The following is a 27,153-nucleotide window of genomic DNA, read 5'->3' on the forward strand; positions in this document are numbered from 1 at the left end:
CGAAAGTGGGAATTTTTGCATACTGGACACAAGAGGCCCATCGTCGACACTTTCGAAAGCGGGAATTTTCGATCGTCAGCATGTCTGATAAAAAGATTTGGGTCCACATCAAACACGAACGATGCCTATCAAAGAAGGGGATATTGGTTTTAAGCCACCCATAAAAATATCGATTATTCGATTAAAACATTCCACCGAAATAAATTAATCGATTAAAGGCTAAATCGATTAACGATCAATCGATTAAAAATTTTAATCGATTAATCGTGCTGAGAGTGTTCTACGCAATTCAGCAAATTGAAGCGTGCGGAGTATCGCAGGCTCGTACTCATGAGCGGCCGCTCGATGGCAGAACACGGGAGGGCCAGATTGATGTGCTCGCGGTCGCACGCGAGTTGAACTTGCCTCTGTCCAGCGCGGTTCAGCAGTGCAAATAGCCCTACACGTTCACATAAAGCACTAATTGGCCGTTCGTTGCAACAGCTCGGTGCACTGGAGCTTCACGGACGCGCTAAACAGACGCGGGCACGCAGGCACACTCGCACGCACGTCGCTAGCAAAAGAGGTTTCTCCTATGCTCTCAATACACTCTAACTCCTATGCACTCTAAAGGCTCATTCACACCTGCGACTAGCACCAGTCGCGCGACCATTTGCGACTGGAAGTCAAAAAGCGACTCAAAGCGACCGATGTTCACACCATCGTGCGACTTATAACCGTCGCCATACAGAATTCACGTCTCCTGGCATCATAGCTCGTATTGCCATTGCCCCGTAAAATAAGGTGACGTCCTGTTCCTGTGCATGTGATTGGCTCAGAGGTTTGCGACTACAGTCGCGCGACTGAAAAATCGAACAGCGAGCGACTGAGCCACAGCAGTCACTTTGCGACCAAAACTGCCATTTGCGACCATTAGCGACCAGTCGCGCAACCGTTGCTAGTCACCGGTGTGAACGAGCCTTATTAAGGCAATATTACCCGAACGAGGAGTAACGGAGCCCAATAGGCGCGCACGATGAACGGATAGACCGTTGAGGAGCAACCGCAGAGGGATGCGTGCCGTGTGCATACCGGTTAGTCTGCAAGGGGAACAAAAGCGCGGGAGATGCAGGCCGTGTGCAAAGATACGTTCCATGCGCAAACCGTTCTCAAGGGAACTAACCGTCTCCTCGCTCTTGGGTCAGTCTTCCCACCTGTGTTCGTGGTGGCGTGTGGGTGATTGTATCGCGCTCGGGGAGTTGGACGATCCAGGAACTACACCGCGGTGCCTTACACGTATGCATGGATGAGCGTGTGGCGCTGCTTTTACGTTTTGCCGCACCCATGAAGTCTGGAGCTGGTCTCCACACGCCGCGACGCCGCGCTACATACCTCCGGCGTAGTCACGGCACTGCGTCGCCACCTGGCTGGGAATGACGGCCGAGAAGACAGTAGGCCTATCGAATCCATGATTTCAACCTGACTCTGGGCAGATATCCGCGCTAGATTATTTCACAAGTGATCATTTTGCATTCTGCCGTACCTGTCGCATGCGCGAAACGCGCTTGCCGGCAACGGGCTCGATAGTGTTGTATATGGCGTGCACCAAATGCACCGCCAAGGCCGGCTTGGGCGTCAGCTTGCCTGTGTTTGAGACCGCCTGGAAATTGGCCGCCATTGCCGTCAGCCGCCTGGACGCTCGCTCATCGAGTGTTCGCCGCGGTAATGAGCTGCGGGCTCGCAATAATGGGCAGAGGCCTCGCCACTGCGCTGCGACTCGTCCGAAACGCATTGTGGTGGCCGGCAACGAGCTCGGTTGTGTCGCACGCTTCAAGTGCACCGACAAAGGCTGCCGGGGGCTTTAGCTAGGCGACTACAGCTGTGCTTCGGAACTCTGTGGAAACTTGTCGCTATTACCGTCGGCTTCCCCGTGGCTGGCTCGCAAGCAGCTCGCCGCCGCGTTCGCTCAAGGAACTTTGTGGAAATTGGACGCCCGTCGTTCCCCGTCGCTCGCTCTTCTGCTCGAGGCTCGCTGACGGTGGCTGGTGGGCCTGCTCGAGCTGTAGGACGCCGCTCGCAGAAAACTCGCCGACTCGTTGGCGGCACGGTGGTTGGCGGCGCCTCGGCATGATGGCCGCGGCCGGAGCTGTTGCGCTATGTGGCTCGAAATGCGTCTTTGATTATGTATGACATCACGGTGAAATTACTTGCATGCCATATTTTCAACGTGTTTTTATTTCACCTTACACGCATTTGCCATGTGCGTGCGTCTCAACCTCCCTGTCACGTGTGACTAACTATTTGCAATTTTTTTTTTAGCTTTGCAGGATGCAGCCGTTGTCCACAACGTGCAGAATGCTGTGTGCGCTGGCGCATGCACTGTCAGTCATCCGTCGCTTCCGTTGGAGCAGCTTCACAAAAAGGACTCTACGAGATATCACAACGCGGCTGCACCTGTAGTGGACATTTTACAGTGAATGACAGAAAGCAGAAACTTCATGTGTATAGAGAAAAATAAAACGTTTCATCGTATCATTTGTCTTTCGTTGTCGCACTGAGTGCGAAAGCAGTGATACATGCATGACTAAATATTTTTTCGCGTGTTCTTTTCCACACCATTTGTTGCTCACCGCGAGAAAAAAACACGCGAAAAAGGTATTAAGCCTTGCGAAGAGTAACTGCAGAAAATTATCCCTGGGGATTAACGTATCACTTGAAGTGGGGATAAAAAGTTCATCCGAACGGAGTATTTGAGTGGACCAACCGTTCGTCCGGTGACGTGCAACTGCGGGGACTAACGGTTGCCCAGTAAGGTGTAAATGTGAGGACCAAATGTTAGTGGGGACTAACAGTGGGCCGGTAACGTGTAAATGCGAGGACTAAATGTTAATCCATTGAGGTTAACCGTGGGGACTAACAGTTAGCTCCATGGTGACTAACGGTTAGACCCAGTGCCATTAGTCCTTAAAAGGACTAATGGTTATGGCAGCCCCATTAGTCTCCAAAGGGACAAACCACAGACCCTTTTGCCTTAGAGTGTGGGGAGTATAATAAGGTCATGCCGTTTATATACTACGTCACTTACCAACAGGAACATAATGGCACATGCCAACACGAGAGGCAAATACTCACTGCATTGTCAGGATGGAAGATGTAGGAGGCCGGTGAGTTGTCAATTATCACCACTCTGTGCAGATCCCGACCCAGCCTACCAAGGTCCTGCACAGGTTAAAAATCATGCAAGCTCGATCAACACATTTCTGAGTAAACTTTAGAGGTTAAATATTAGACAAGACTGCAAAACCTTGAAACTAGAAAATCTCCAGTGGGTTTTGCAGCCAACTAAACGTCCAGATGTGACATTTCAAGAATTGCATTACAAGCTGTGGATAGAAAGCGTGACCCCCGGCACCGTGCCATACGCTCGTTTGCGACCGACGCTTCGTCATACACAGCGTCTAGAAAATCGTTTCACTCCGCTCAAACAGGCTCCGCCACCGGATGCGTCAACCGATATTTCTCCCTAGAGAAGCTTTCTCCAACACTCGGAGATCCGTTGCTCTTCGGACTAATTTTACTGAACTCTATTCCCCTGCTATCCCTCAAACACAGGACTTGAAGTAGGCACACACTGGTGGACGCCTTCACACTGAATTAAAATTTGCTCCATCGCATCCCGAACTGGAATTATAAGAAAACAGGTCCCTCCATACTCCGTTTCACCCTTTCGGCATTTATTCAGAGCTTACACAGTCAACAAGTGTTGAAGATTGGGCGAGTTGGTTCGTCGTACTTCAACTGGCATAGCGCATTACGGGCAAGAAGAAACGGCCGAGCAGACCGACACAAGAGGACAGAGCGCTCACTTCCAACTGAGCTTTATTGTCAAAATGCATCAAATATGTAGACTTGCGCAAGCATACAAAAAAACACCCTAACACAAGGCCAAGATTAGACACACCATTGCACCGTCACAAGCCACAGATTCATAGACGGTTTCCCTGATTAAGGACATACTGATTAAGGAAGGCCACTTCGTGTTCAGATAAAGCCAACGAAGGGGCGCTGATACATCTGATGCCAGCTCTTGCTATACAATGCGCTTCAATAATCTCTCGAGTGATTTGTGACGGGTGCTTTCTTAATACTTCACAGTGATCAAACATAGGGGAGCATCCACAATCGCGGCAGCGAATTCCAATGTGGCCCTGAATTGCTTTGTGAACATTATAATGGTGCTCTTTCAGCCTTTCATTAAGGCAGCGCCCCGTTTGGCCGATATACCTCTTACCACATGAGAGTGGTATCGAGTAAACAACCCCCACTTCACACGGCACAAACCGAGTTTTGTGCTTGGTTGAGCAAACAGTGGCACGTGATTTGAGGGGACTGACTGCTTTGCAAAGCCGCTGTAGCTTATCCGGCGCCGAAAACACCACTTTCACACTGACCTTCTCCCCTATCTTTTTTAGTCGGTGGGAAATGTCACGCACGTAGGGTAAAACTACGGGTCTTTTTTGGTCCTTAGATTCCGGCTGAGCCTCGGAGTTGCAGTCTTTTTTTATCTGTTTTAATAGCTTTTGCATATCATGACCGATTGCTGATGAGCATGCTTGACCAAAATATTGTCGCCAAAGTATGTCGTTACGTAGACGACTTTTTGATTTTCATCGACTGCAGTGACGCTACCTGCCAGCACCTAACCGACGATATTGTAATGACTTTTAATGAATGTTTTAAACCGCTTTTATTGACTCATGAGATGCCAACTGACAACAGCTTACGCTTTTTAGATTTGAATTTGATTCTTTCACCTGACCATGTGTGCTGGCTATATGAACCTAGAAGTGGAAAACCTCTTTTACCCTATGACTGTTCCCATTCCAAGTTAGTTAAGCGAAGCATCACAAATCTTTGTCTCATCAACCCCCTTAGGAAATCATGTCATGCAGCGCAGCTTTGCAGCTCAAGCTGAAAGGCTTTTGAGTGCCGGGTACCCAGCCATCCTACTGGCATCTATAGGTGAAAATCGCAAGCACCAAGTAATTAAGCAGATGGACGGTCATTTAACCCGAAGTATAAGATGAGCTACATATTTAAAGTATCAGCACTTGTGGCAGAAATCATATAGAAGCGATAGAGCTGAGCATCAAATTATAATATAGTAGCCACAATCACATGTAACTATCGCCAAGGCAGCGTTTATAATCGATATGGGATCAAAGCAATATGTTATTTTCGTATTTCCTCAAAATAGCCAGCATCGAAAATTTAAAAAAAAACGTCTAAACGAGCTGTACACTAACATGTCAGTACTTGTGGCATAAATGGGGTCTAAGCTGATAAAATGGTAAATATGTGATCACTCACACATCAGAGTTGTCACAGCAGAAACTAGTAATCAGTATGATATGAAACTAATCTCACACAAATTTCGCCAAATAGTCTGCTTGTCAGGTACAAATATAGAGCTAACTCAGACATACGAGGGGTGATCAAAAGTTTTGCAACTCGCATATCAGGAAAACTGCACACTAGCATACTAGCATGAGATTACATACAGCTTGTTTTTGGTTTCGTTAGGCTCGCTGGATGGTCACATGGTTTAAGTTCATTGTTTGTAGTTTCCCAACGCCATTTTGGAGCAGGTTCGGAGCAGTTACTAACAAACATTCCACTCTGGAGCAGGATGGAGCAGCATTTCTCTTTTGGAGCAGTTTCGAGCAATCGGAGCAGCACTTCCATCACTGCGTATAGTGAAGGTCCTGTGACTTACCTGGTGGACACTATTCGCATTTCGTTCACGCTGCGTGCCAGCTATTCCCAATACGCAGATACCTCATGCCCGGTTCAGCCACTCCAGAAACCGGTCCCGGCGATAGGGACGGAGGTGCAGGCAGTTCCCGTGCATCAACCAGAGAACGAACGTGACCCAGTTCAAGCAAATATTGGGGGCAACCGTGTAGCCTCTGTCATCACGGCCATCCGGCCAGCCGTTGCTGTGTTGACGACAGTGGCAGCAACCGGATCGTTACGAGCCGGAGGAGGACTTCCGTAAAGGAATTTGTGGGGAAGGTCGCGGAATGGAATCCCCAGGGTTTCCACCAAGGTGACATTTCTAAATTCCCCGAGTTTTCCAGGTTTTCCCTGAGTGAAACAGAACTTTGTTTTATGTCAAAATGAGTAGTCACCATGTCGCTCGATGATGTCCCATTTGAATACTACAGAGTACAGTTAAATCTCAATATAGTGAAGTTGGGAAAATCGGCACTTAACTTGGTTATATCGAAACTTTGTTAAACTGAAATTCGACCTTTCATACAAGGCATAGTTACCGAAGCATTCATTGTACACTGAAAATGCCACAAGAATGCTGGACTAATACGGCACCCTGAAAAAACTTTTTTTCTTGCGTGAAAAAAATCAATTTTGTTGAGCCTGAGGTGCAGCAATCACAATTATATGCCTTGCCAGTGTCACGTGCAAAGACGAAACAAATGCAGGTTTAACGCACTGTGCAATTGTGCTTATTCTGTTGCCACGGCTTTTCATCCAAAACCTCGCGCGTTTTCCAGAGCAGTGTGACGCCGATGCTGTAATGTTGCCCAGCCGAACCATTTGCTCCACACGAACGCGCAACTTGGAAAACCGTCGCACGTTAGCAAAAAAAAGTCGCAGTTTCACCGTGAGGGTGAGGAAATGAATTGGATAGCAAGAAATAGGAATTTTATAGGAATATAGGCTAGCAGCTCACTCTTTCAGGAAACGCAGCTGCTGTAGTAAGAGAGGTGACCTATCTATGTAAGGCTCAGGGACGGATTCACGTGATTACTTTTTTTCGGGGGGGGGGGGGGTCCATCATCCGATCGGGAAGGGGGGGGGGGTACAAAGGCTGACGCCACCGCCTAAGCAGTGCATTTTAGGAGGGTCACGCAGATTTACAACAGCCCAGAGGGGATTATGGCGGCGCCTAAGAAGCCTTCGTTGGCAATGTGCATAGGGAAGCAGGAAAGGGTGGAGCGATGAGGACAGAGGTAGAGAGTGGGGACAAGATCCTCTTTGTCCCTTTTGGGCAGTAGTAAGCAAAGCAACCTGACAAAGGGGCAAACTCAACAGGGAGGCTGACAAAGGAGGTGGACGACAGGCACTGAAGGGAGGGGGCAGGGTCTGCAGGCTTTGGGTGGGGGGGGGGGGGGGTATCGCTCCTACCGTCCCCCCTCTGGATCCACCACTGATATATGGCTTCAACGGAAGTTTTCAATAAGAGCACAACACCTACAAAGGTATGAGCCGTCTGCTGATCCCCTCCAAAGACACCGCCGCACACGCGACCACACCGGCGGAACAAAGTAGGCACTTCCTGTCGGACTCATGCCACCCTCCTCCTCCCGAACCCTCCGGCTCTTATCTCCATGTGCCCATCGCACGAAAGAGGTGGTCGACTCGTTTCATCTCTGCATGAGCCCCGTTCGTCGGCAGCGCTCGCGCGCTTTCACACGCGCGGGGTGATGTAATCACGATTCGTACTTGGTATGTAAGATCATGGCGAAAGCGAAAAATTCGCCTGGAGTATCTATAGAATTGCTATCGCAAAAAAAAAACAAAAAAACCAGAATAGCTGCGGGAAAAGATCAAAGCACGGCAACAGCCTGAATTACGACACATCCGATTATGGTGGCCACGGTTCTGCTTTCGGACATCGCGTGCCGAATTGAGCAAGTGGGACCCGTGCTGGTGTCGCGAATTTCGGAAGAGTCTTGTAATTCGGTTTTGCAGCAAAACATCCGCATCAGTAGTGGTGCGGCTGGTAAGTGTGAGCTGCAGCCCCCAAAAATATTGGTCGACTGCCTAAAACTTGTTTCAGCCGTGCCCTCAGCGAAAAAAAAAGAAAAAAAAGCTTTCACTTGCTGTAAATGCATTTGTTAGTTACGCTCGCTCTCGCCTGGAAATTCATTCTATTTTTCACGGAGTCCTAAATAGAATTTTTGAAGCTCGGCATCAGAGCGAGTGAGACCTCCGATAACCGCCAACAAGCGTAGTCTTTTTTCTCGCCGATCGGGATGGCTTGCAAGATACCAACCTTGTCGACGACATCCGCTTCCTGAACGATCGCGATCGCTTGCAAGATTAACTCAAGCTCGTTACGTCTACTGCTACTGCTTCTACAACTAGTCATGCTTGTTACTTGACAAGCGGCAACAACAAAAACACCATATCGGGCGCTAACGCACAGCACGCGCGACAAGGAATACAAAACTACACCGCGTAGTCACAGAACACCCTGAAAACATTGCACAATATGATGTGCTGCGGTTCCTACCAGCCACGCATTGCTCCATTGCTCCGAAGGCGAGGAGAGCATAGAGGGGCATCATTTGGCCCCAGCGGCCGTTCGATTTGAAAAAAATGCGTTCGCAAAATCTCGAGCCAGCGTTAGTGCGACTTTCGTTGCCTTGGATTTTACTGTGAATGTTACTCTGGATTTTCCCTGGTGGGAGCGCAATTTAAATGAGTTTTGCCTGAGTATTTCCAGACTATTCATAATCCCTGAGAATTCCCGGTCGGTAGACACCCTGAATTATATCCCGGCCGCGGCGGCTGCATTTTCGGTGGAGGCGAAAATGTTTGAGGCCCGTGTATCTAAATTTAGGTGCACGTTAAAGAACTCCAGGTGGTCTAAATTTCCGGAGCCCTCCACTACGGCGTCCCTCATAATCATATCGTGGTTTTGGGACGTTAAACACCAGATATTATTATTACATTTGTGGGGGAAGGAATGTGGCACCGCCGAAAGGCGTCACTGTGTGTTATCAAGAGTGGATAACATAAGGGCATGCTGTTCAAATAAAGCATTCCATGCTCCGGAGGCAGCTGGCCTGTTTGTTACGCTGCGCAGTATGCAACATTTTTTTATATCTTTCCATGCACTGCTCAAAAAAAAAAGTCACAGTTTCGCCGCAAGGGCGAAGCAATGAAGCGATAGCAAGAAACTAATGCTCTACGAAGTGAGGCTCACCGATGGATACTCTCAGTTTGAACAGCGCTCCTGTTGCAAAGGCGGCCGAAGCAGCGAAGGAAACTAGCGTGCTTCAAGTGTCGAGCTGTGACACTTGATCGTTCGCGCTTATCGTCTGTTTGTTCGTTTAGCGGCGTCCCTTGAGCTCGAGTGACTTTCGTATGCTCCGTAACATGAGCGCGGACACCACGGTGAAAGCTTGAAACAACCCTCTTCCCCTCACCACCAGAAAACCGCGCGAGCATACAGCGGAAGGGCAAGGTTCTCCCTGCGCAAATATAAGAAGCGAGCGAGCTCGCTGACGACTTTTAAATGTGCCCGTCGTGCTCCTAGCGCCATCTCGCTGGTAATGAAGAAACGCTTATAAGCGCCGGCCGTCTCTGAGTCCGTCCAGTGGTAAAGGGTGTGTATATAACGCTCACCGTTAGCTATGTGGAGGATCTGCGTTTCGTGGCGTAGCGGTTAGCGCCACTCGCTGCGGAGCAAGAGGTCCCTGGTTCGATTCCGCGCTTCAGAAGCATTTTTCTGAATTATTTTTCTTTGGGGCTTTTATATATATATATACATACTTATACATATACGGTACATGACGGCGACGGCGACGGCAAAATTCAGCCGAGACTGTCCATATAATTGCTATCGCAATAAAAATATATATATATATATACAGCACGCGCGTGAGAACCGTTGGACGCAGCAAAGCTACCGTCCCTTGCGTCAGCCGTTACATTGTGCTCCCAATTTCGGCGTAGTTTTCTTTGTTCTTCGCGTTCAGCCATGTGGATTCCGCGCGACGATATGTTCATCCACTGCTGCGCGTTGACAGGCCTCCTCGCCTCCCTTCGCCCCTCTGGTCACGTGACCAATGCAACGCCGGCACACGGTAAGGGGTAGAAACTAGAGGTGTGCGAATATTCGAAAGTTTCGAATATTCGTCGAATATTACATTCGAAATATTTGTATTCGATCCGAAAATCGTGTATTCGAAAAGTTTCGAACATTCGAATAACTTCGAATATTCGAATATGCGATTCGATTATCATGCATAAAATAACTCGTCTTCCACATTTCTGCTGCGTTCGTATCGCTAAAAACGTTGCCGAGAGGAGCGATAAACATCGCAAGTGCACGAAGGCACGATATCTGCCTGCAACGAGCGTCCCAATACATATGATTTATTGCTGGTACCTCTACGACGTGCAGCGCTGTTGGCGATCATGTAATCGTACATTTTCAATATTATGCGGCCGTAACGTGCCGCACTACCACTCGTTCACTACGCGGAACCACTTCTGAAGGAAGACAGTGACCCGTGTGACTGGTGGCGGACTGTAGGCACCACCTTCAGATACCCCAGTCTTTCAGTGGCACGGGGGGGGGGGGTCTGTTAGAAAGGAGCGCCTGCTGCCTGATCATGTGGAGCAACTCATATTTCTTCATGATAACATCTAGTCATTACTTTCATTGTGCGTGATATTTGCTTGTGTTGTGATGTGCATTGTGCTAGCCTGGACATTGTGTTCTGGAGATAGCGGTGTATGTTGTGTTGGCAGTCAGGCTGTTAATGTTTTTTTTAACACGAAAGTGTTTTATGCCGGGGTCCACCAAGACTTCAGTGACGTATTTCCGTCACGGAAATGACGTCGAAAAAATGTACATGATCACATAGCAAAGAAAAAAAGTTCCATCAACGGGCATTGAACCCACGACCGCTCGGTCCGCGACAACAGATGCCGGGCACGCTATCCACTGCGCCATGGTCTCAAACTCCAGAGGCTTTACAAACGCGCCTTTTATATCTACCACTCTACCCGTCGGCGGAGTGGTGTTGCTCTCTGGGAGTGGTAAAGTAAAGTAATTCATCATTACTGTGGCCTTCGCGATTAGCACCTCCAACGCGTTTCAGGTCCGTCCCATTCGGCCCGTTTTCAATAGCTCTATTTTGTCAATGCCTTAACACACCGTGAGGGGGCAACATTAGCGCAAGCGTCGTAAAAGCGTCTGCCTCGCTCATTGCATCAGGCTAATCCAAACCAAAAATAGCTCTGCGACGCGTGCCTGCCTCACATGGCTGTAACACCGCGTTCCCCGCTCACGCGCTCACCTCGAGAAAAATCGCGGCCGGGCTACCGGGGCGGCACGACGCGCTTTGCGTTTCCCTCTAGTCCGGCCGTGGTGTTCAATCACATTGTAACATGCCGCGGGATGGAGACCAAGTTCTGCGTCCAATATGCGACGCTCCTCTGGCTATCACCCCTCGTTCTCTGATTACGCTTTCACCGTTAACTACTACAGCTACCACAAGGGTTTGTTTAATCACTTAGCATGGACGTTAGTCGTCAGGATGGTGTTATTTCGTGTTATTCCGATTCCTATGACGGAGGAATCAACCATGTTTTTTTTTTTTTTCAAATAGCTACATGTTAAATAAAATATTGCTACTGTGGAGGCATTTTTCCTTTGATATTCGATTCGATATTCGAAGGTGGATATTCGTATTCGATTCGTCTTCGAAAAATTTGATATTCGCACACCCCTAGTAGAAACAGGGTGTCTACCGAGTTGACATTTCTAAATTCCCTGAGTTTTCCAGGTTTTCCCTGAGTGTTTTTGTTGAAATTCCCTGAGTGAAACAGAACTTTGTTTTATGTCAAGATGGGTAGAGACCATATCGCTCCGTGATGTCACTCTCTAATACGCATTTGAGAAAATGAAAATGACAATCCCATTTGAATAGTACATAGAACAGATAAACCTCAATATAGCGAAGTTGGTAAAAGCGGCAACTCACTTCGTTATATCGAAACTTCGTTAAACTGAAATTCGACCTTTCATGCAAGGCATAGTTACTGAAGGATTAATCTTAAACTCAAAAGGCCACAAGGATGCTCGACTAATATAGCAACATGAAAAAACTTCTTTGTTATTTTTTGCGTGAAAAAAAATCAATTTTGTTGAGCCTGAGATGCAGCAATCACAGTTAGATGCCTTGCCAGAGTGTCACATGTAAAGACGAAACAAATGCGGGTTTAATGCACTGTAGAATTGCGCTTGTTCTGCTGCTGCGGGTTGTTGTCAAATCCTCGCGCGTTGCCCAGAGCAATGCAACGCCTTTGCTATCATGTTGCCCAACCGATCTATTTGCTCTCCACGAACGCACAACATCGAAAACCATCCCACGTAAGAAAAAAAGAGTCAGTTTTACCGCGAGACCAAAATAGTAAATCTGATAGCAACAAAGAGGAATTTTATATGAATATAGGCTAGCAGCTCGCTCCTTCAGGAAACGCAGCCGCTGCACTAAGAGAAGTGCCCTATGATCTATGGCTCAGGGCCGGATTCAGGTACATAATGGGGGGGGGGGGGGTGGTACAAAGGCTGAAGCCAACGCTCAGCAGTGCATTTTGGTGGGTCACGCATATTTACAACAGCCCAGAGGGGATTATGGCGGTGCTTAAGAAGCCTTCGTTGGAAATGTGCATAGGGAAGCAGGAAAGGGTAGAGCAATGAGAGGTAGAGAGCAGGGACAAGATTCTCTTTACCCCTTTTGGACAGTGGCAGGCAAAGCAACCTGACAAAGGGGGCAAACTCGACAAGCAAGCCTGACAAAGGAGGTGGACGACAGGCACTGAAGGGAGGGGGCGGGGGCTGGCTTGGGGGGGGGGGGGGGCGATCGCCGCTCCCGCCCCCCCCCCCCCCGGGATCTGCCACTGCTATGGCTTCAACGGAAGTTTTGCAATTAGAGCACAACACCTACAAAGGTATGAGCCGTCTGCTGATCCCCACTAAAGATACCGCGGCGCACGCGCCAACGCCCGCTGGTACAAAGTACGCACTTCCTGTCGGAGTGACGCAGCCAGCCCCCCCCCCCCCCCTTCCCAACGCACCGGCTCCCATCTCGATGTGCCCATCGCGCGGAGAAGATGGTCGGCTCGTTTCATCTCTGCTTAAGCCCCGTTCATCGGCAGCGCTCGCGCACTTTCACTCGCACATGGAGCATGCGACGCGCGGGGTGATGTAATCGCGATTTGTACTTGATAGGGAAGATCATGGCGAAGGCAAAAAATTCGCGTTGGAGTGTCTATATAATTGCTATCGCAAAAAAAAAGCAATATAGCTGCGGGCTAAGATCGCATGAAAGCACGGCAACAGCCTGAATTACGGCGCATCCGATTATGGTGGAAACGTTACTGTTTTCCGACATCGCGCGCCGAATCGAGCATGTGGGACCCGTGCCGGTGTCGCCAATTTCGGTCGCCGCTATGCCATGGCTCTGAAAAGTTTTGTAATTCGGCTTTGTAACAAACACCCACGTGGTGTGGCTGGTAATTGCCAGCTGCAGCCCCAAAAAATTTCCGTCGACTGCCTAAAACTTGTTTCAGCAGTGCCCTCATCGGCGAAAAAAGAAATAAAAAAGCTTTCACTTGCTGTGAATGGGCCCGTTAGTTACGCTAGCTCTCGCCTGGAAATTTATTGTATTCTTCACGGAGTCCTAAATAGCATCTTTGAAGCTCGGGATCAGAGCGAGTGAGCTCTCCGATAACAGCCAACAGGCGTCTTTTTTCTCGCCGATCGGGATCAGGGGCGTAGCCAGAAATTTTTTTCGGGGGGGGTTCAACCATACATTATGTATGTTCGTGCGTGCGTTTGTATGGGTGCGTGTATATATACCCAAGCAAAACTGAAAAATTTCGGGGGGGGGTTTGAACCCCCCCAACCCCCCCCCTTGGCTACGCCCCTGATCGGGATGGCTTGCCAGATACGAGCGGCCGGCCCTACTGCGACCCTCGTGAAAATAGCGCTTCGTTATTCTGACCCGGATCAAAATAAGGAAACGCTATTTTCACGCAACTTGGCTTGGATTTGTGAAAGATTGTGGCTTTTCGTTGAAAGTTTACATCGCCGGTTCAGGCAACCCGTGGGCGCTTGGGCATGTTTTCTTGCGTATTTGTACAGTGTTCTTAGAGTACACTGTAGTCTGTAGTATTTGTGATCGGCACGGTGTTTGTGTGGTGGGCGCGGACGCTGTGATTGTGCTTGTCGTTTGCCAGTGTGCTTTTTGAACGTGAATAGTTGGATTGTGTTCGCATCAGTGCGTTTGGAACCGGTACTGTGGTTCGCCTGAGCTTGCGTGGTCACTACGATGTCTAGGGCTCTCATGAACCTGTTTCGGTGTTCTTTGCGATTCATATTTGATCTATTTTCGTGCGGTACGTGGACGGTGGTAGCATTTTGGTAGTCCGTAGTTGTGCACAATTCTAGGAAAGTTTGTTTTGTGCTTTGTACGGCCGTTCTTACCCGCTCGGCAACCTGCTTCGCGTTGTGCTTTTGCGCATATTCGTCGAAAGCTTAATTTTATAGGCGTAATGGCATCGAACTCGCCGTGGCTGAGCTGTTAAATGCACGGTACTTAAACCACTTCGTCGTTCAGAAAAGCCGCTGACCAGCCTCGATTTCATAGTACGGGCATCACACGATGTAATTTCGATGTCGATCCAGTCCAAGTTTCCTAATCGCGATTTACTTATTTGCGCTAGATGCGGAGGCGAGTCAATCACGGTCCAGAATTTCGATTTCATTAGAAAGTGCCTATGTGACACCCGTATTGGTCACCGCATGCGCAAGCCTCACTATTCGCATCCACGGCTACACGATCGATAGTTATATGCGACAAAACGTTCGACTTCGTCACCATCACGTTGCTCGTAAGAGCATGCGGCTCGCACCCCACGGGTTCTACGCACGGAGCAACGTGTGGTAGCGGGCTAGTTGGCGTTCCATACTTAAGTTAAAACTGCTCAGCGCGAAAGTAGACACAGCAACGCAGGTGAGACGAGGACTAGCGCTGACATCCAAGTGAAATTTATCACAACTCACAAATATATTGCCTACACCCCAGATTAAAACAACATGCTTATGCTAAAAAAAAAAAAGAGGTCAAGCATGAAAGCACAGTAAGACCATAAAAAAAAAACAACAAAGGCGGTACAGCACATGCTAATGAATCCAGATAAGCCAGTTCTTTATCAGATAAGAATAATGAAGGTTGCTGGTGCCATCATGATGGTGAGCCACAAGAACTCGTGTTTTCTCGAACAGAGGTTGGCAACCATATTTTTAATAATGGTCTTAAATGAGGTCCTAAATGAGGTGATGACAACGGCGACAATACCACAAGCATGGAAATGCACACGAGTGAGGATGATTGAGAAGCGAACTGACAGCTCATCGCTGGACAACTATCGACCCATCGCAGTCACATCAGCTTTATATAGGTTTTTTGGCCATATCTTGCGGGCACGACTGATGAGGTGGGCGGAAGAAGAAGTCCTCGGTGAGCTACAGAACGGCTTCAGACCCGGCCGCTGCCTCGAGGACAACCTTTTCGTGCTTCTACAAGCAATAGAGATTGCACACAAAGAGCATCGACCCCTAATGCTGGCCTTCTTGGATATAAGCCAGGCATATGACAGCATCGACCAGACCAAACTGTGGCATATCCTACAGGACCTGAAGGTGCCGGTGGAATGGCTGAGCATGCTCCAAGGGCTATATGCGGACACATCAGCAGTCATTCAATGGGGAAACTTGACCACTCAACCGATTGAGGTTACTCCGGGGCTGCGGCAGGGCTGTCCAATGTCACCGCTCCTCTTCATGATATATATAATTGGAATGGAAAGGCGTCTGACAGAGAGCGGCCTAGGCTTCAACCTCAGTTACATGGAACAGGCCGTGCCGTGCAACAGAAGACTGCCTGGCCTCTTCTATGCGGACGATATAGTGCTGATGGCTGGGAGCGTGGCAGAGCTTCAATCCCTTCTGGACATATGCACAGAGGAAGGCAACAGACTTGGGCTGAGATTCAGTGGAAAGAAGTCGGCGGCCATGCACTTCCCATCTGGAGCAGCAGAGCAGATTCCTCCAGTGCAGCTGCAGGGCGGTAGCATTGCTTGGGTGGGGACCTACAAGTACCTGGGGATAATGGTGTCGGCAACGATCAATTACACCCAGGCATACGAAGAGGAGCTCCGAGCGAAGGCGGCGGCCCGACGTGCCTTTCTACGTTCGAGGGCCCTATGGGCCTTTAGTCGATATGAAGTGGTCCGAGCGCTGTGGAAGTGCGTGGCCGTCCCGGCGCTGACTTTGCGACAGAGAGAGGCCGGCCGCACTGCTTTGGGAGTCCACGGCGGCACACCAAATGAGGCTATACAGGGGGACCTTGGGTGGTCATCCTTCGAGGCCCGCGAAGCGACAGCGAAGCTGGCGTACGAGCTCCGCCTTAGTGGTCTGCCGGATGGCCGTTGGGCCCGGGAGGTGTACAAATACCTGCACCTTCGAAGCGTGAACACCAAGTGGGTCACCCGGACCCGGCGGCTGGCCGAGCGATATGAGACGCCAACCGTCAGTCTGGCCAAGCCACCACAACGAGGCGGGAGGCAGAAGGTCAGAGAACTAGTGAAGAAGGCGGAGCTCAAAAGGTGGCACACACAGGCTCTGGCGAAGCCAGCGCTGACGACCTACTGTGCGAGCAAGGAGATCATCAGCAAGGAACCCCTGTATGACAACTCCCGGGGCAGTGCGCTGCTGTTTGAGGTGCGCAGCGGGGTGCTGCGTACACGAGCCCTACGGGCGATGTACGTGGACAACTTGGACACAAAGTGCCCGCTGTGTAACTGCACAGAAGAGACTGTCCATCACGTCGTGCTTGATTGCCCGGGCCTACACCCCAGCGCGCTTCACACCAGCAGCCAAGTTGCAGGAAACCGAGAAGGCTCAGCGACTGCGGGCAACGCCCCAGACGAAGTTGAATGCAGGCTCGCGATAGCGCTGCGTTTCCAGGAACCGGACGAGCACCCGCATTGGGAAGCGGTTGCTGCTACCAAAAGGCGACTGGAGAGATGGTGGCAAGCGAGCGCCTCGATGGTGCAGCGGCAACGAAAAGTGACACCTTAGATGCAGACACTTCAGTCACACCAAGCTGAACTCTACGTGGGGTTTTTTGTTGTTTTTTTTTGTATTTTAATTGGCCAAGATCCGGAAACACCGTTGATCGCCCGCTACAAAGGGAAGGGCCGCAGAAATCATCATCATCATCATCAATCATCATCAAGCCATAAAAACGTCTCTATCCATAACGTTGCTACCCACATTTTTTTACTTTTTGCCACTGTAATCATATGCTTAGGAACCTGCCTGTTTGACCAAAACACTGAGTAAGCAATCTCAGTTATGTGTTCGAACTAGAGCCGTAGAAGGACCTTCGAGCCATTGCCAAGTTATGCACCGTAAAAAGTTTGTTGACTGCGTAATAGGTGTCGTTTACAGCGTGTCTTTGTCCTGTGAACACAGCAACGTTGGTCAAAGAGGTAGATGCCTAAATATACCGTTACAGAAACATTATCAAAAAGTAAAAAACGTGGATAGGGATGGTTCTTTGGCTTCTCATTGTTCAGAATGTTGTTGCCAGTCTCTGTTTAAGAAAACAAGCTCTTGCAGCTCACCTTCATGATGGCATTGACGTTGTAAGAATACCTAAAGGAAGCTGGGTGTCAGTAAACCTTCAATATTCTTATCTGATAAAGAACTCGCTTACCTGGATTCATCGTCATGTGGTATTCAGCCTTAGTTGTTTTTTCATAGTTTCACTGCACTATCATCCTTCACTTCATGTTATTTGTTTCTAGCATAAGCATGTTGTTCTTATCTTGGGTGTAGGCTATATATTATGTTGTGTTAAATTTCAGTTGGAAGTCTGCGCTTGTCCTCGTGTCACCTGTGTTGCTTATCAACTGTCATGCTGAGCAGTTTTAAGTCTGCACATGGATGCATTTTATACATGTTAAAATGGACAGCACGAAAAAACGAGAACACAAGAAGAAGAAATACACACCACAGCGCCATCTTGCAACCAACTTTATAAGAAAGCCCACCATTAGAAGCAAACCAGTAGTCTCAAATTCGCCTGAGCTAGCGGGCTGCAATCACAAAATTTAGTCCTGCAGAGGCCAGGCCAGTGCAGACATTCCTTAACACAGACAATAAACACCGCTCTTCATAATAGCCATCTAGTGGCAGTTATTTTTCTTGATTTAAAAAAGGCTTTCCACACTGTCAATCATGGCATCTCACTCAATAAGTTGTGCTTATGGGTTTCACAACAGTGAACTTGCTTTTTTTCTCAGTTATTTTGATAATCAAAATCCAATCGTACATATAAACAACACAATGTCATGCCCTCAGCATCTTAGTACAAGAGTACCGCAGGGTTCAGTACTTGGTCCCCTGTTTCTCACAGTTTATACAAATGACTTGCCCCAAACTTTAGAATTCGCTGATATATTAATCTACGCTGATGACACCGCTTTGATAATTACAGGTGACAACATGAAGGAACTAGAGGAAGAAGCCCAAATCTAGCTTGCTATGGTTTCTGAATGGTTCGTTGCCAATAAACTAACAATTAATACTACAAAAACTAAATATACCGCTTTCCACTCACGTTCAAAAATTATCTGTAAAGGCTCTGTCCCACTGCATATAAATCAATGCCCACTCGAACTCACTTACTGATATACCTATCTTGGCTTTATTCTCGATCACCATCTAAATTGGCAGCGTCACATGAAAGCGCTTTGTTCAAAGTTGGCATCTGGTTGTTTTGCTCTTTCAGGCACTGGAACATTTTCCAAGAAACATTCTCCGCACCTTGTATTTTTCATTTTTCCAATCTCACCTAACGTACTGTATTGAGTCATGGGCATGGACATTCAATGCGTACCTAGAACCTGTTCAACGTCTACAGAAACGAGCCATCTGATCTATTAATTTCTCGCGGGGAAGTGAAGCAAGTAAACCAATTTTTGCTAAACTACAAATCAAACCATTCTTACGCAAAATAAGTATGGCAAAGTGCATTAGTAGTATAAGGACAACTATCCCTTGAACATACCAATATTGCGTGTGCCCAATCGTCCAACAAGAAACAAAAAAATTGGCAACTTTAATATACCATTGGCTAGAAATTTATATGGCTAGAAACTAGTGGAAGTTATTGGTATAAAAATATGGAACGACGTACCACTTGAGGGAAAACAAAGCAAGAACGTTTCACTCTGGTTCAAAAAATTCAGTTTACAGTAGATGTCATCCGGGCATGTATAGACACTTATGTCACGTGCACAACCTGTAGATACATATGATTTTTTTTTCTTGCTTTTTCTCTCTCTCAATGTTATGCTTACCACACTTAAGTTAAAATTGACATGTCTCCTTGTTCTACTATATATTCTGTCTGTTGTATTTTTTTCCTTTTTTTTTTGCTGCTATTGCTAATTTTTTGTATTGTCATTGACGATCGAAACTATCAATTACATGTCTGTAAATGGCCCCAATACTAGCCTTCGGCTAAGGGACCATGCAGTGTTTGCAATCGATCTGTATTTACTTCATGTCAATAAATTTCAACACTTCATTTGGAGGGGGGGAGGCAAAATGTCAAGTATTGTCACTTAAAAGAAAGCCTTTTCCCATATCTCATATATGGGTCATCTCTGAAGGAGATTTGTCATCAAAATTCGAGAAAGATGACGATATCGACTTTCAGAATGGCTAAAACTACAAAATAAAAAGTTTTTACTCCACGTTTTTGTTTTGTCTGCATGGAGTGCTCCAGGAACAAATGCTTGAGACCAGTCACGTCTGTGTAGCTTACCCAAACAAAGCGTTATTAGGTGCAACAGGCAAGAAAATTGTGTGAGTACCATTTAGCAAAGTCGCACAACTTTCTCCCTTGCGAAATACAAAATAACGGCTGAAGTTCTAAACACGCTGGCTTAATGCCTTGCAAAGCTTAGCTGTGATGCTAGAAGAAATGTCTGCATTAACTTCTCGTGCAGAGACGATCCTCGTGGTTAATCACAGGTGCTCATCAGTCATCCTCAACCAGAGAGCTGACTTTTTAATTAGGGTAACATATCAGATGAAGACAAGAGCAAGGTAGCTATTTGGGCGACTTGGTCGAACTTCATCATAAAACAGTGCACACACACACAAATATTAAAAGAAGGAAGCACTCGTGTCATCAGTTCTTCCTTCAATAAGGTACGCATTTGGGCTGGTTCGTTCATGATTAACTGTAGAAACAGCGCTAAAAGACGGGACGAAGAAAGGACACAAACCACGGTGCTGACTAACAAAAAAAAAAAAATTTTTTTTTGGTTGTTAGTCAGCGCCTTGGTTTGTGTCCTTTCTTCGTCCTATCTTTTAGCGCTGTTTCTACAGTTCTTCCTTCTCCTTTTGTGTGTGAGCTGTTTTATGATGAGGATGAAGACAGCCATGTGCGGGCTGAGTTGCTCAAGAAACGTCCATGGGACACGTGTTTGAGACCCCTGTGACCAGTGCCCATGTGTTGTTTTCACATCATCCACAGCAGAATTGTGCACCCTCAAAGATCAAAACAAGGTTACAAAATATTAAGGCATATTTGCACTAGTAGTGCCAAGCCAGAAGGAAGTGCGGAACTGGGCGGCCTTCTTTGTCTTCAGTTTTCTTTTTTTTCCTTCCTCTCGTTATTTATTTATCTCTCTTCTCTCTGTTTTTCCTGTCTTTTTTTGATTAAGATTTTTCTCTTCACCTTTCTCTCTCTCTCTCCTTGAATCTTTCTCTTTCAGCACTTCTCTCTTTGTATGCTATGCTTTACCCTCTCCACTCCTCCTTTCCCTGTTCCTCACTTCCCTTTCCCGCCCCCTTCCTACACTGTACTATAAAAGGCTATGGTATGCTCTACTAGCATGCCTGGATAGCTGAGTGGTTACGACACTCGTCTTCAAATCGTTGGTATATGGATTCGAATGCTACCTCACTGAGAAACTTCTGTGTCTCGAAATGTCTGGTGCACACCAGAAATGTCTGGTGTGCTGTGACATGCATGAATATGATGACATGATGTAAGGTGGGCAATTTTGTGAGCTGTAAAAGAAGGGTGGAGGCTTGGGCTAGTTAGTATGTCATGATGATAGCTGTAGCGCAAATTCAGGACAAGGACACTCCTCTTTGTGTTGTCGTTTCCTTGAGTTCGCGTTATAGCTATCATCCTGTAAAAGAAACTGAGAAAGAGAGAGTGTGTCAACACCATGACGAAAAAGCAAGATGACAAGCTAGATTCTTCCTTTAAGAAAGAAATTATGTCAGCCAAAGTGCACGAGCGTTGGCTCAGCATCATATTCAACCACCTATGAAGACGAAATCCCACAGAGTACTAAAGTTGCACGCAAAATAGAAACGTTAGCTCCACCTTACCTCTGCCCGCCAGATTCCTACGAAGAGTATTAGCTCACCAACAAAAAAATAATAATGGATGGCTGATAGTTGCGTGCATGACATTCCAGCACAAAGAAGGGTGTCTTTAAAATGCACATATGATTTTTTGTTCCGCATGTGTGCCTCCTGATGAGTGGCTGGAGAGTCTCAGTGCTGCATGCTTGGACCACTTCCACTTCTATTTGCTTTGCACGAGAATGCTTAATATATGAAATCAATGTCTTACAATGACTCAATTCTGAAAGCTGGCTTGCCACATGTATTGAAGTGAAAGTAAAAGATATGTGCTTTAATTGTATCGTGCTTCACATATCGCTGCAGGTAGCAGGAGAAGGTTCATTTTCATTTAAAATATGGAAGACACTGTATCTTGTCGCAGCTAGATTTATTGTTGTCCTCTCCGTGAAGAGGTCCCCACAGTACCTAAAAAGCACCCATACTTTTGAAGCTTTACATACTGAGTGCCTTGTCTGGAATTACATTCTTGGCACCACAAAGGTGCTAAGAAAGTATGTGTTCCTGGAAAACAACCACAAAGTGGCTCGTAAAAAGCCTGCCTTCAATGTGTCTTATTCCATTATTTGTTTACCATGCTACGCAAATCATCGACGCACCTACGCTCTTGCCTTCTTGCTGAACGAGCTCGTAAAAACAATAAATTTTGTGATTCGTTCACATTATGTACGAAAGAAGTTGGTTTCCTCGATATCTCATACCTATCAACTTCAAAATAGAATGTGACATTCTTGTGTGCCTTAAAATAAACTGCTATTCGTGCCTTAATTTCCTCTATGGTTTTGTTGATGCCAGGGGTGCATGTGTAGTCTGTGTACAATTCTAGCCATGTTTTATGAAACAGCACAGAAAAACAAACTTTCTTCTGTACGGTAAAAGTACAATGAAACAAGCCCTGGAGGGAGTATGGCCTAGGTGACAAATTGCTAGTGGGGTTTTTTCTACGTTGAATAGAATTATGTGGTTGCATCAACAGAGAAACAGATAAAAACCAGCACCAAGGTGAGGAGCAATACTGCATGCATTTAGGCCCTGCTGAGTATAATTATTTCCTATTGTTATGACTAATCCCTCCAATCATTTTTTAGCATGTGTCTATGCCAAGCATCTTCGGATACACAATAGGGTTAACACATCCTGTGTCTTTGGCTTCAGTCAAGCTCTAGCTTTTTTGCAGCCCTGCCTGCTTTACAAAAAAATATACAGTATCCTGCTTCAAGATGGGGCTGTCCTGCATTTACATGGACTGAATTAAGCCGTGCAGTTTCTTTATGAGGAAGAAATCGAACAGCACCATAAAGAAAAAATGGGGTGAAAATGACAGACACATGTTGTGTCTGTTGCCTTCTCTCTATTTCATCAACAGTGCTGTTTGATTCCCTCCTAAAAAAGGTGTATTCAGTAGTACACCTGCAGCGTGTGCTACCAAGCACATTCCAGACAAAATTCCTCACGATTAAGCTTTGGGAGTCTTTCATTTCAGAGTCAAGTATAGGAGCAGAAGCTCTACATCTGATAAGTATGGCTTCTCTAATTCAAAGAAAACTTAAGATACCACTCTTGCCAGAAAGTGAAATGCATGCCAGCACTTCTAAAACTGAAAAGAAAGGACGAAAGTTTCAGAACGCTAGCTATTTGGTAAAAAAACCTTGGATACATTTCTGAGAGAAACAGATTTGTAGGAACTGCAAGATTAGTATTGTTTAATTAGTACTGCAGATGATTTTTAATTTGGAGTGTGGTCACATGTCTACATAAAGTGCACATCAGTAAATCTTCACTGCACAACAAAAGTTGATGCAGTGAAGCCGGCAAAGTCCTCTGTAAATGTTGCTTGCGGCTGCAGAAACTACTCACAGCACACCTTGAGTACGTTCTTTACATCGAGACAGATCTTACACAAGACATAGATTACACACGGCAAATTAAACACGTAATGCAAAGTATTTAACTGTACTTACAAGGCACACCAGCAATGCTTCACTGCATAATTACTTATGTTACTATAAAGGCGACTTGACAATTATATGTCACTACAATTATAATTTATAATAGTGTAGTTCATTGCATAATTACATTGTTGTTTTCACTAGGATGTATAGAGAAAGTGCGAGTGAATGAGTCATCGCAAGGGAGAAATTCAGACAGAGACGGTAATATTGAAAGCTTAGATAACCAAATCAATAGCAGTTCTGAATGCCTGACAGTAACATACAGTTATCAGGCATCCCACTGGATTTTACTATGACTAGAGACAACGCATGTAAGGTTTCATCATAGTCAGCCTATTTTATGTCCCCTGCAGGGCTTCTTTCATTTAGCTCCAATTAGCTATGAGAGCCATTTTATGCCTCCAAATTTCTTAATTTCGTATCATACCATCCAACTTTCTGACATCCTCTGTTATATATGTTTCCCATCTCTTAATATCCAATCCGTCGCTCTCACTGATCATCAATTATCCGTCCCCCACATGACGTGACCTGCCCATATCCACTTTTTTTGTCTGAATTTCAGCTAGAATGACGGCAGCTGCCCCTGTTTGTTCTCCAGAGTCCACTCTGCTCTCTTGCTAGATATGATAATGTTACACCTCTCATCTTACGTTCCATCACACACTGAGTGGTTCGCAACTTCTTTTTGAGTTTCTTCGTTATCTTCCAAGTAAGCTTGCATAAAGACTTCTGGTGTACTTCCTTGGCCGTGACAGTGCCCTTTTTAGTATACTTCACTGCACAGCAAAAATGCTTCCCCTCAACACATTTTGTGTGATTCACCGCATAACATTTTCATCCTTCAGTGAAGCTGCAGAAACTTGTCAAGACAACCTAGGCTACAGAAAAGCTATTATTATGCATGTGGATCTGGGCTACACATTAACGCTATATATGTTACTTTACAAAAAGTTAAGGGTAGAGCAGGTAGCAACAGTTATGACGGCGAGTCAAAACAAATGTGCGAGCATGCAGCATGTATCCAGCAAGATTGATGACACCTGCTCATTGGTTTATTATTCGAAGCATATATATCTGCGCAACCCCTCATGTACGTGATTTCATATATGTGCATGACTGCATTTAAACATTCATATGATTTAAATATGCAATGGAGATTTCGAATGGAGTGCACCTGCAATACGCTTTGATGCCAGAAGGGTTGAATTGAAGTCTTCAGTCATAAAACTAATTTCTGTAGAATTGGGAAAACAAGTGTGATCACGACAATTTTGGACTTATGATCTCAGGTACATTAGATATATGGAGAGGCTATATGTGCAGCAAAATCGCTTTGGGAAAAATTAAACATTAATATCTGACTCCGGACTTATAAAAAATTAAAGGCAAGAATGCTGTTTACATACTGGAAAAAGCTTTATCTAATCTTGATTATTGTAAATTAGGCAGAAATTCTTCAAGATGCCAATGGTGGCTCTACCATTCGAGATCAGGGATCCAAGCATACAGAAGCTTCCAGGATATCATATATTTAAAAGTTGTTAGATTGGCTTAAGTACATTATTTCTTGTGTTAAGCTGTTTATTGGACAGCACTCGGCGACAATGAGCTATGGCGACAGTCAAGGCAAAGGCACGGGCTCCGAGCGCGAGCGGCGTTTAGAAGAGGACGACCCACTAGGAGCCGCTGGAGAGCGCAACTGTTAAACAGTACCATTTGCTTCGCCACACTTGTGATATATAGAAAACAATGGGTATATATTATAATACTTTTCAAAATTTATATACAAAACAAACATTCGGGGTCAGCCTGACCCTGAATGCTTAGTAATAACCCCAACAAATTCTGGCAGATAACCAACCCTAACTCATCCCTTGGCATCAGCTAAGGACTGTGAAATTTTATCCGACCTAGACTATGCCAATATGTTTAATTCTGTTTGTTCATATGTTTTTACAACTGAACCTCTCATGCATTTTCTTGCATATGCTGCTCCTGTCATGCCTTCAATGCCTGATGTTATTTTTTCACCGAATATCTGCACTAAGTGACATTCATAATTAAGTTATCCTCATCAGCCAACGTGCTGATGAAATCACCTTAAAGGTTTTAAGAAATGTCAAGTACAGATCTCTACCATGAATCTAAACCTGCTGTTCTCACGACCATCGCTACCAGGCACTCTTCCAGACGAGTGGAAAAAGAGCAAGGTAGTTCCAGTCTACAAATCGGGTAACTGCCAATCGCCCTTAAACTATCGTCCCATATCCATCACTGGTGTCGTTTGCAAAATCATGGAACACATCATATTTTCACATGTTATGAATTTTTTGAACAGCAATAACTTTTTCCATCTGTCACAACATGGCTTTCATAAGGGTCTAGGGTGCGACTCAGCTTCATTTCTACATGACCTCTACTCAATTCTTGATAGTAACATTGTAACCGACATATTTTTTTTTTACTTTGCAAATACATTTGATAAAGCAGCTCATCAACGATCACTAGCTTGCACTCTAATGTCATAACATGGATGAAATAATTTTTTCGTAACCAATCACCATCTGTCATTATTAACAGTACTGCTTCATAATTTCTCCCATTAACATCAGGCGTCCCCCAGAGTTCAGTTTTACGTCCCCTCTTATTCTCATATGAGCGGTCTACCATGTCTCCTCTCACATTCGAATGTTTGATGACTGCGTTCTTTATTGATCTGTCAACAGGGGCGTAGCCAGAAATCTTTTTCGGGGGGGCGGGGGGGTTCAACCATACTTCATGTATGTTCGTGCGTGCATTTGTATGCATGTGTGCGCGTATATATACGCAAGCAAAATTGAAAAATTTCGGAGGGGGGGGGGGGTTTGAACCCCCCCCCCCCCCTTGGCTACGCCCCTGTCTGTCAATAACAATAATATTCGCATTTTATTGCAGAATGATTCATTCTGAATGATTTAATGCTAAGAACTGGTGTGACCAGTGGATCATGGTCTTAAATACTTAAAAATGTAAATCCATGCCAATTTCTCACAGCCATAATCGATATCACTTCCCTTTCACACTTGACAACACCTCCATTGACAGTGAACTAATGCAAGTACTTTAGTCATTACGATCATACATGACTTCAATCAACTGCATGGTGCTCTCATGTGACCAACATCACATCATCTACAAGCAAAACTTTAGGTTTTCTGAAACGTAACACTTGCGCGGTGCTTCTCAACATGTATAATTACTCGCATACAAAACATTGGTTAGCCTTAAACGTGAATATCCCTCACCCTTATGGAATTCTCACCAGATCTACCTCAGCAGCACTTAGAATCCGCACAAAATCGCGTCGTAAGGGATATTTATTCATCATTCTCATTCGATATCTGGTTTGGACTCCCTAGCACAGGAGTCCTCAAACGTTCTGGCTTTGGAGAACCTCAACACGGTTTTTCCAGAGTGCCGCGGAACCCCTTAACTTTTTCTTGAGCATGAAGACAATCGAAACCGGGGGGATGACGCCTATCTACGCGTGCAACCACAGTATTAACACTGCCTGCGTTGGCCTCTCTTTCTTTAATATCGAAGGCCATTGCCGTTGATGTAGAGCTCCCTCGCCGCTCCGCGAGTCGCGCAAACCGCCCGCCGACCATACACTGCATGCTTCAGGCACCGCGCAGCGTAAGCAATGTGTTCACGCAAACGAAGTGCCGGACGTACAGAGGCCTGTTTTATTTTTTTTGCAAAATGAAAACGGAGGCATGCCTGTCGCACAGCGAAGCGGCCATCGACCGATACACTGGTGGTAAAGCTAAGCCTAAATGCTTGTTCACGAGCATGAATTTCCAGCGCTCGCACGTTCACCACGGGTCC

The 27,153-nt window shown here is 46.2% G+C and overlaps 1 protein-coding gene across 1 annotated transcript in view; it reads right to left on the reverse strand.

Annotated features, from left to right (window-relative positions):
- Positions 1–27,153, reverse strand: part of LOC119383544 (carboxy-terminal domain RNA polymerase II polypeptide A small phosphatase 1) — a 379,575-nt gene that overhangs the window by 80,633 nt on the left and 271,789 nt on the right. Inside the window, exon 7 of the mRNA XM_049413122.1 lies at positions 3,112–3,198. Within this exon, the coding sequence (XP_049269079.1) occupies positions 3,112–3,198 (87 nt within the window). The remainder of the gene's footprint in view (positions 1–3,111; positions 3,199–27,153) is intronic.

The sequence above is a fragment of the Rhipicephalus sanguineus genome, chromosome 1 (assembly GCF_013339695.2).
Source record: "Rhipicephalus sanguineus isolate Rsan-2018 chromosome 1, BIME_Rsan_1.4, whole genome shotgun sequence".
Lineage (NCBI taxonomy): Eukaryota > Metazoa > Arthropoda > Arachnida > Ixodida > Ixodidae > Rhipicephalus > Rhipicephalus sanguineus.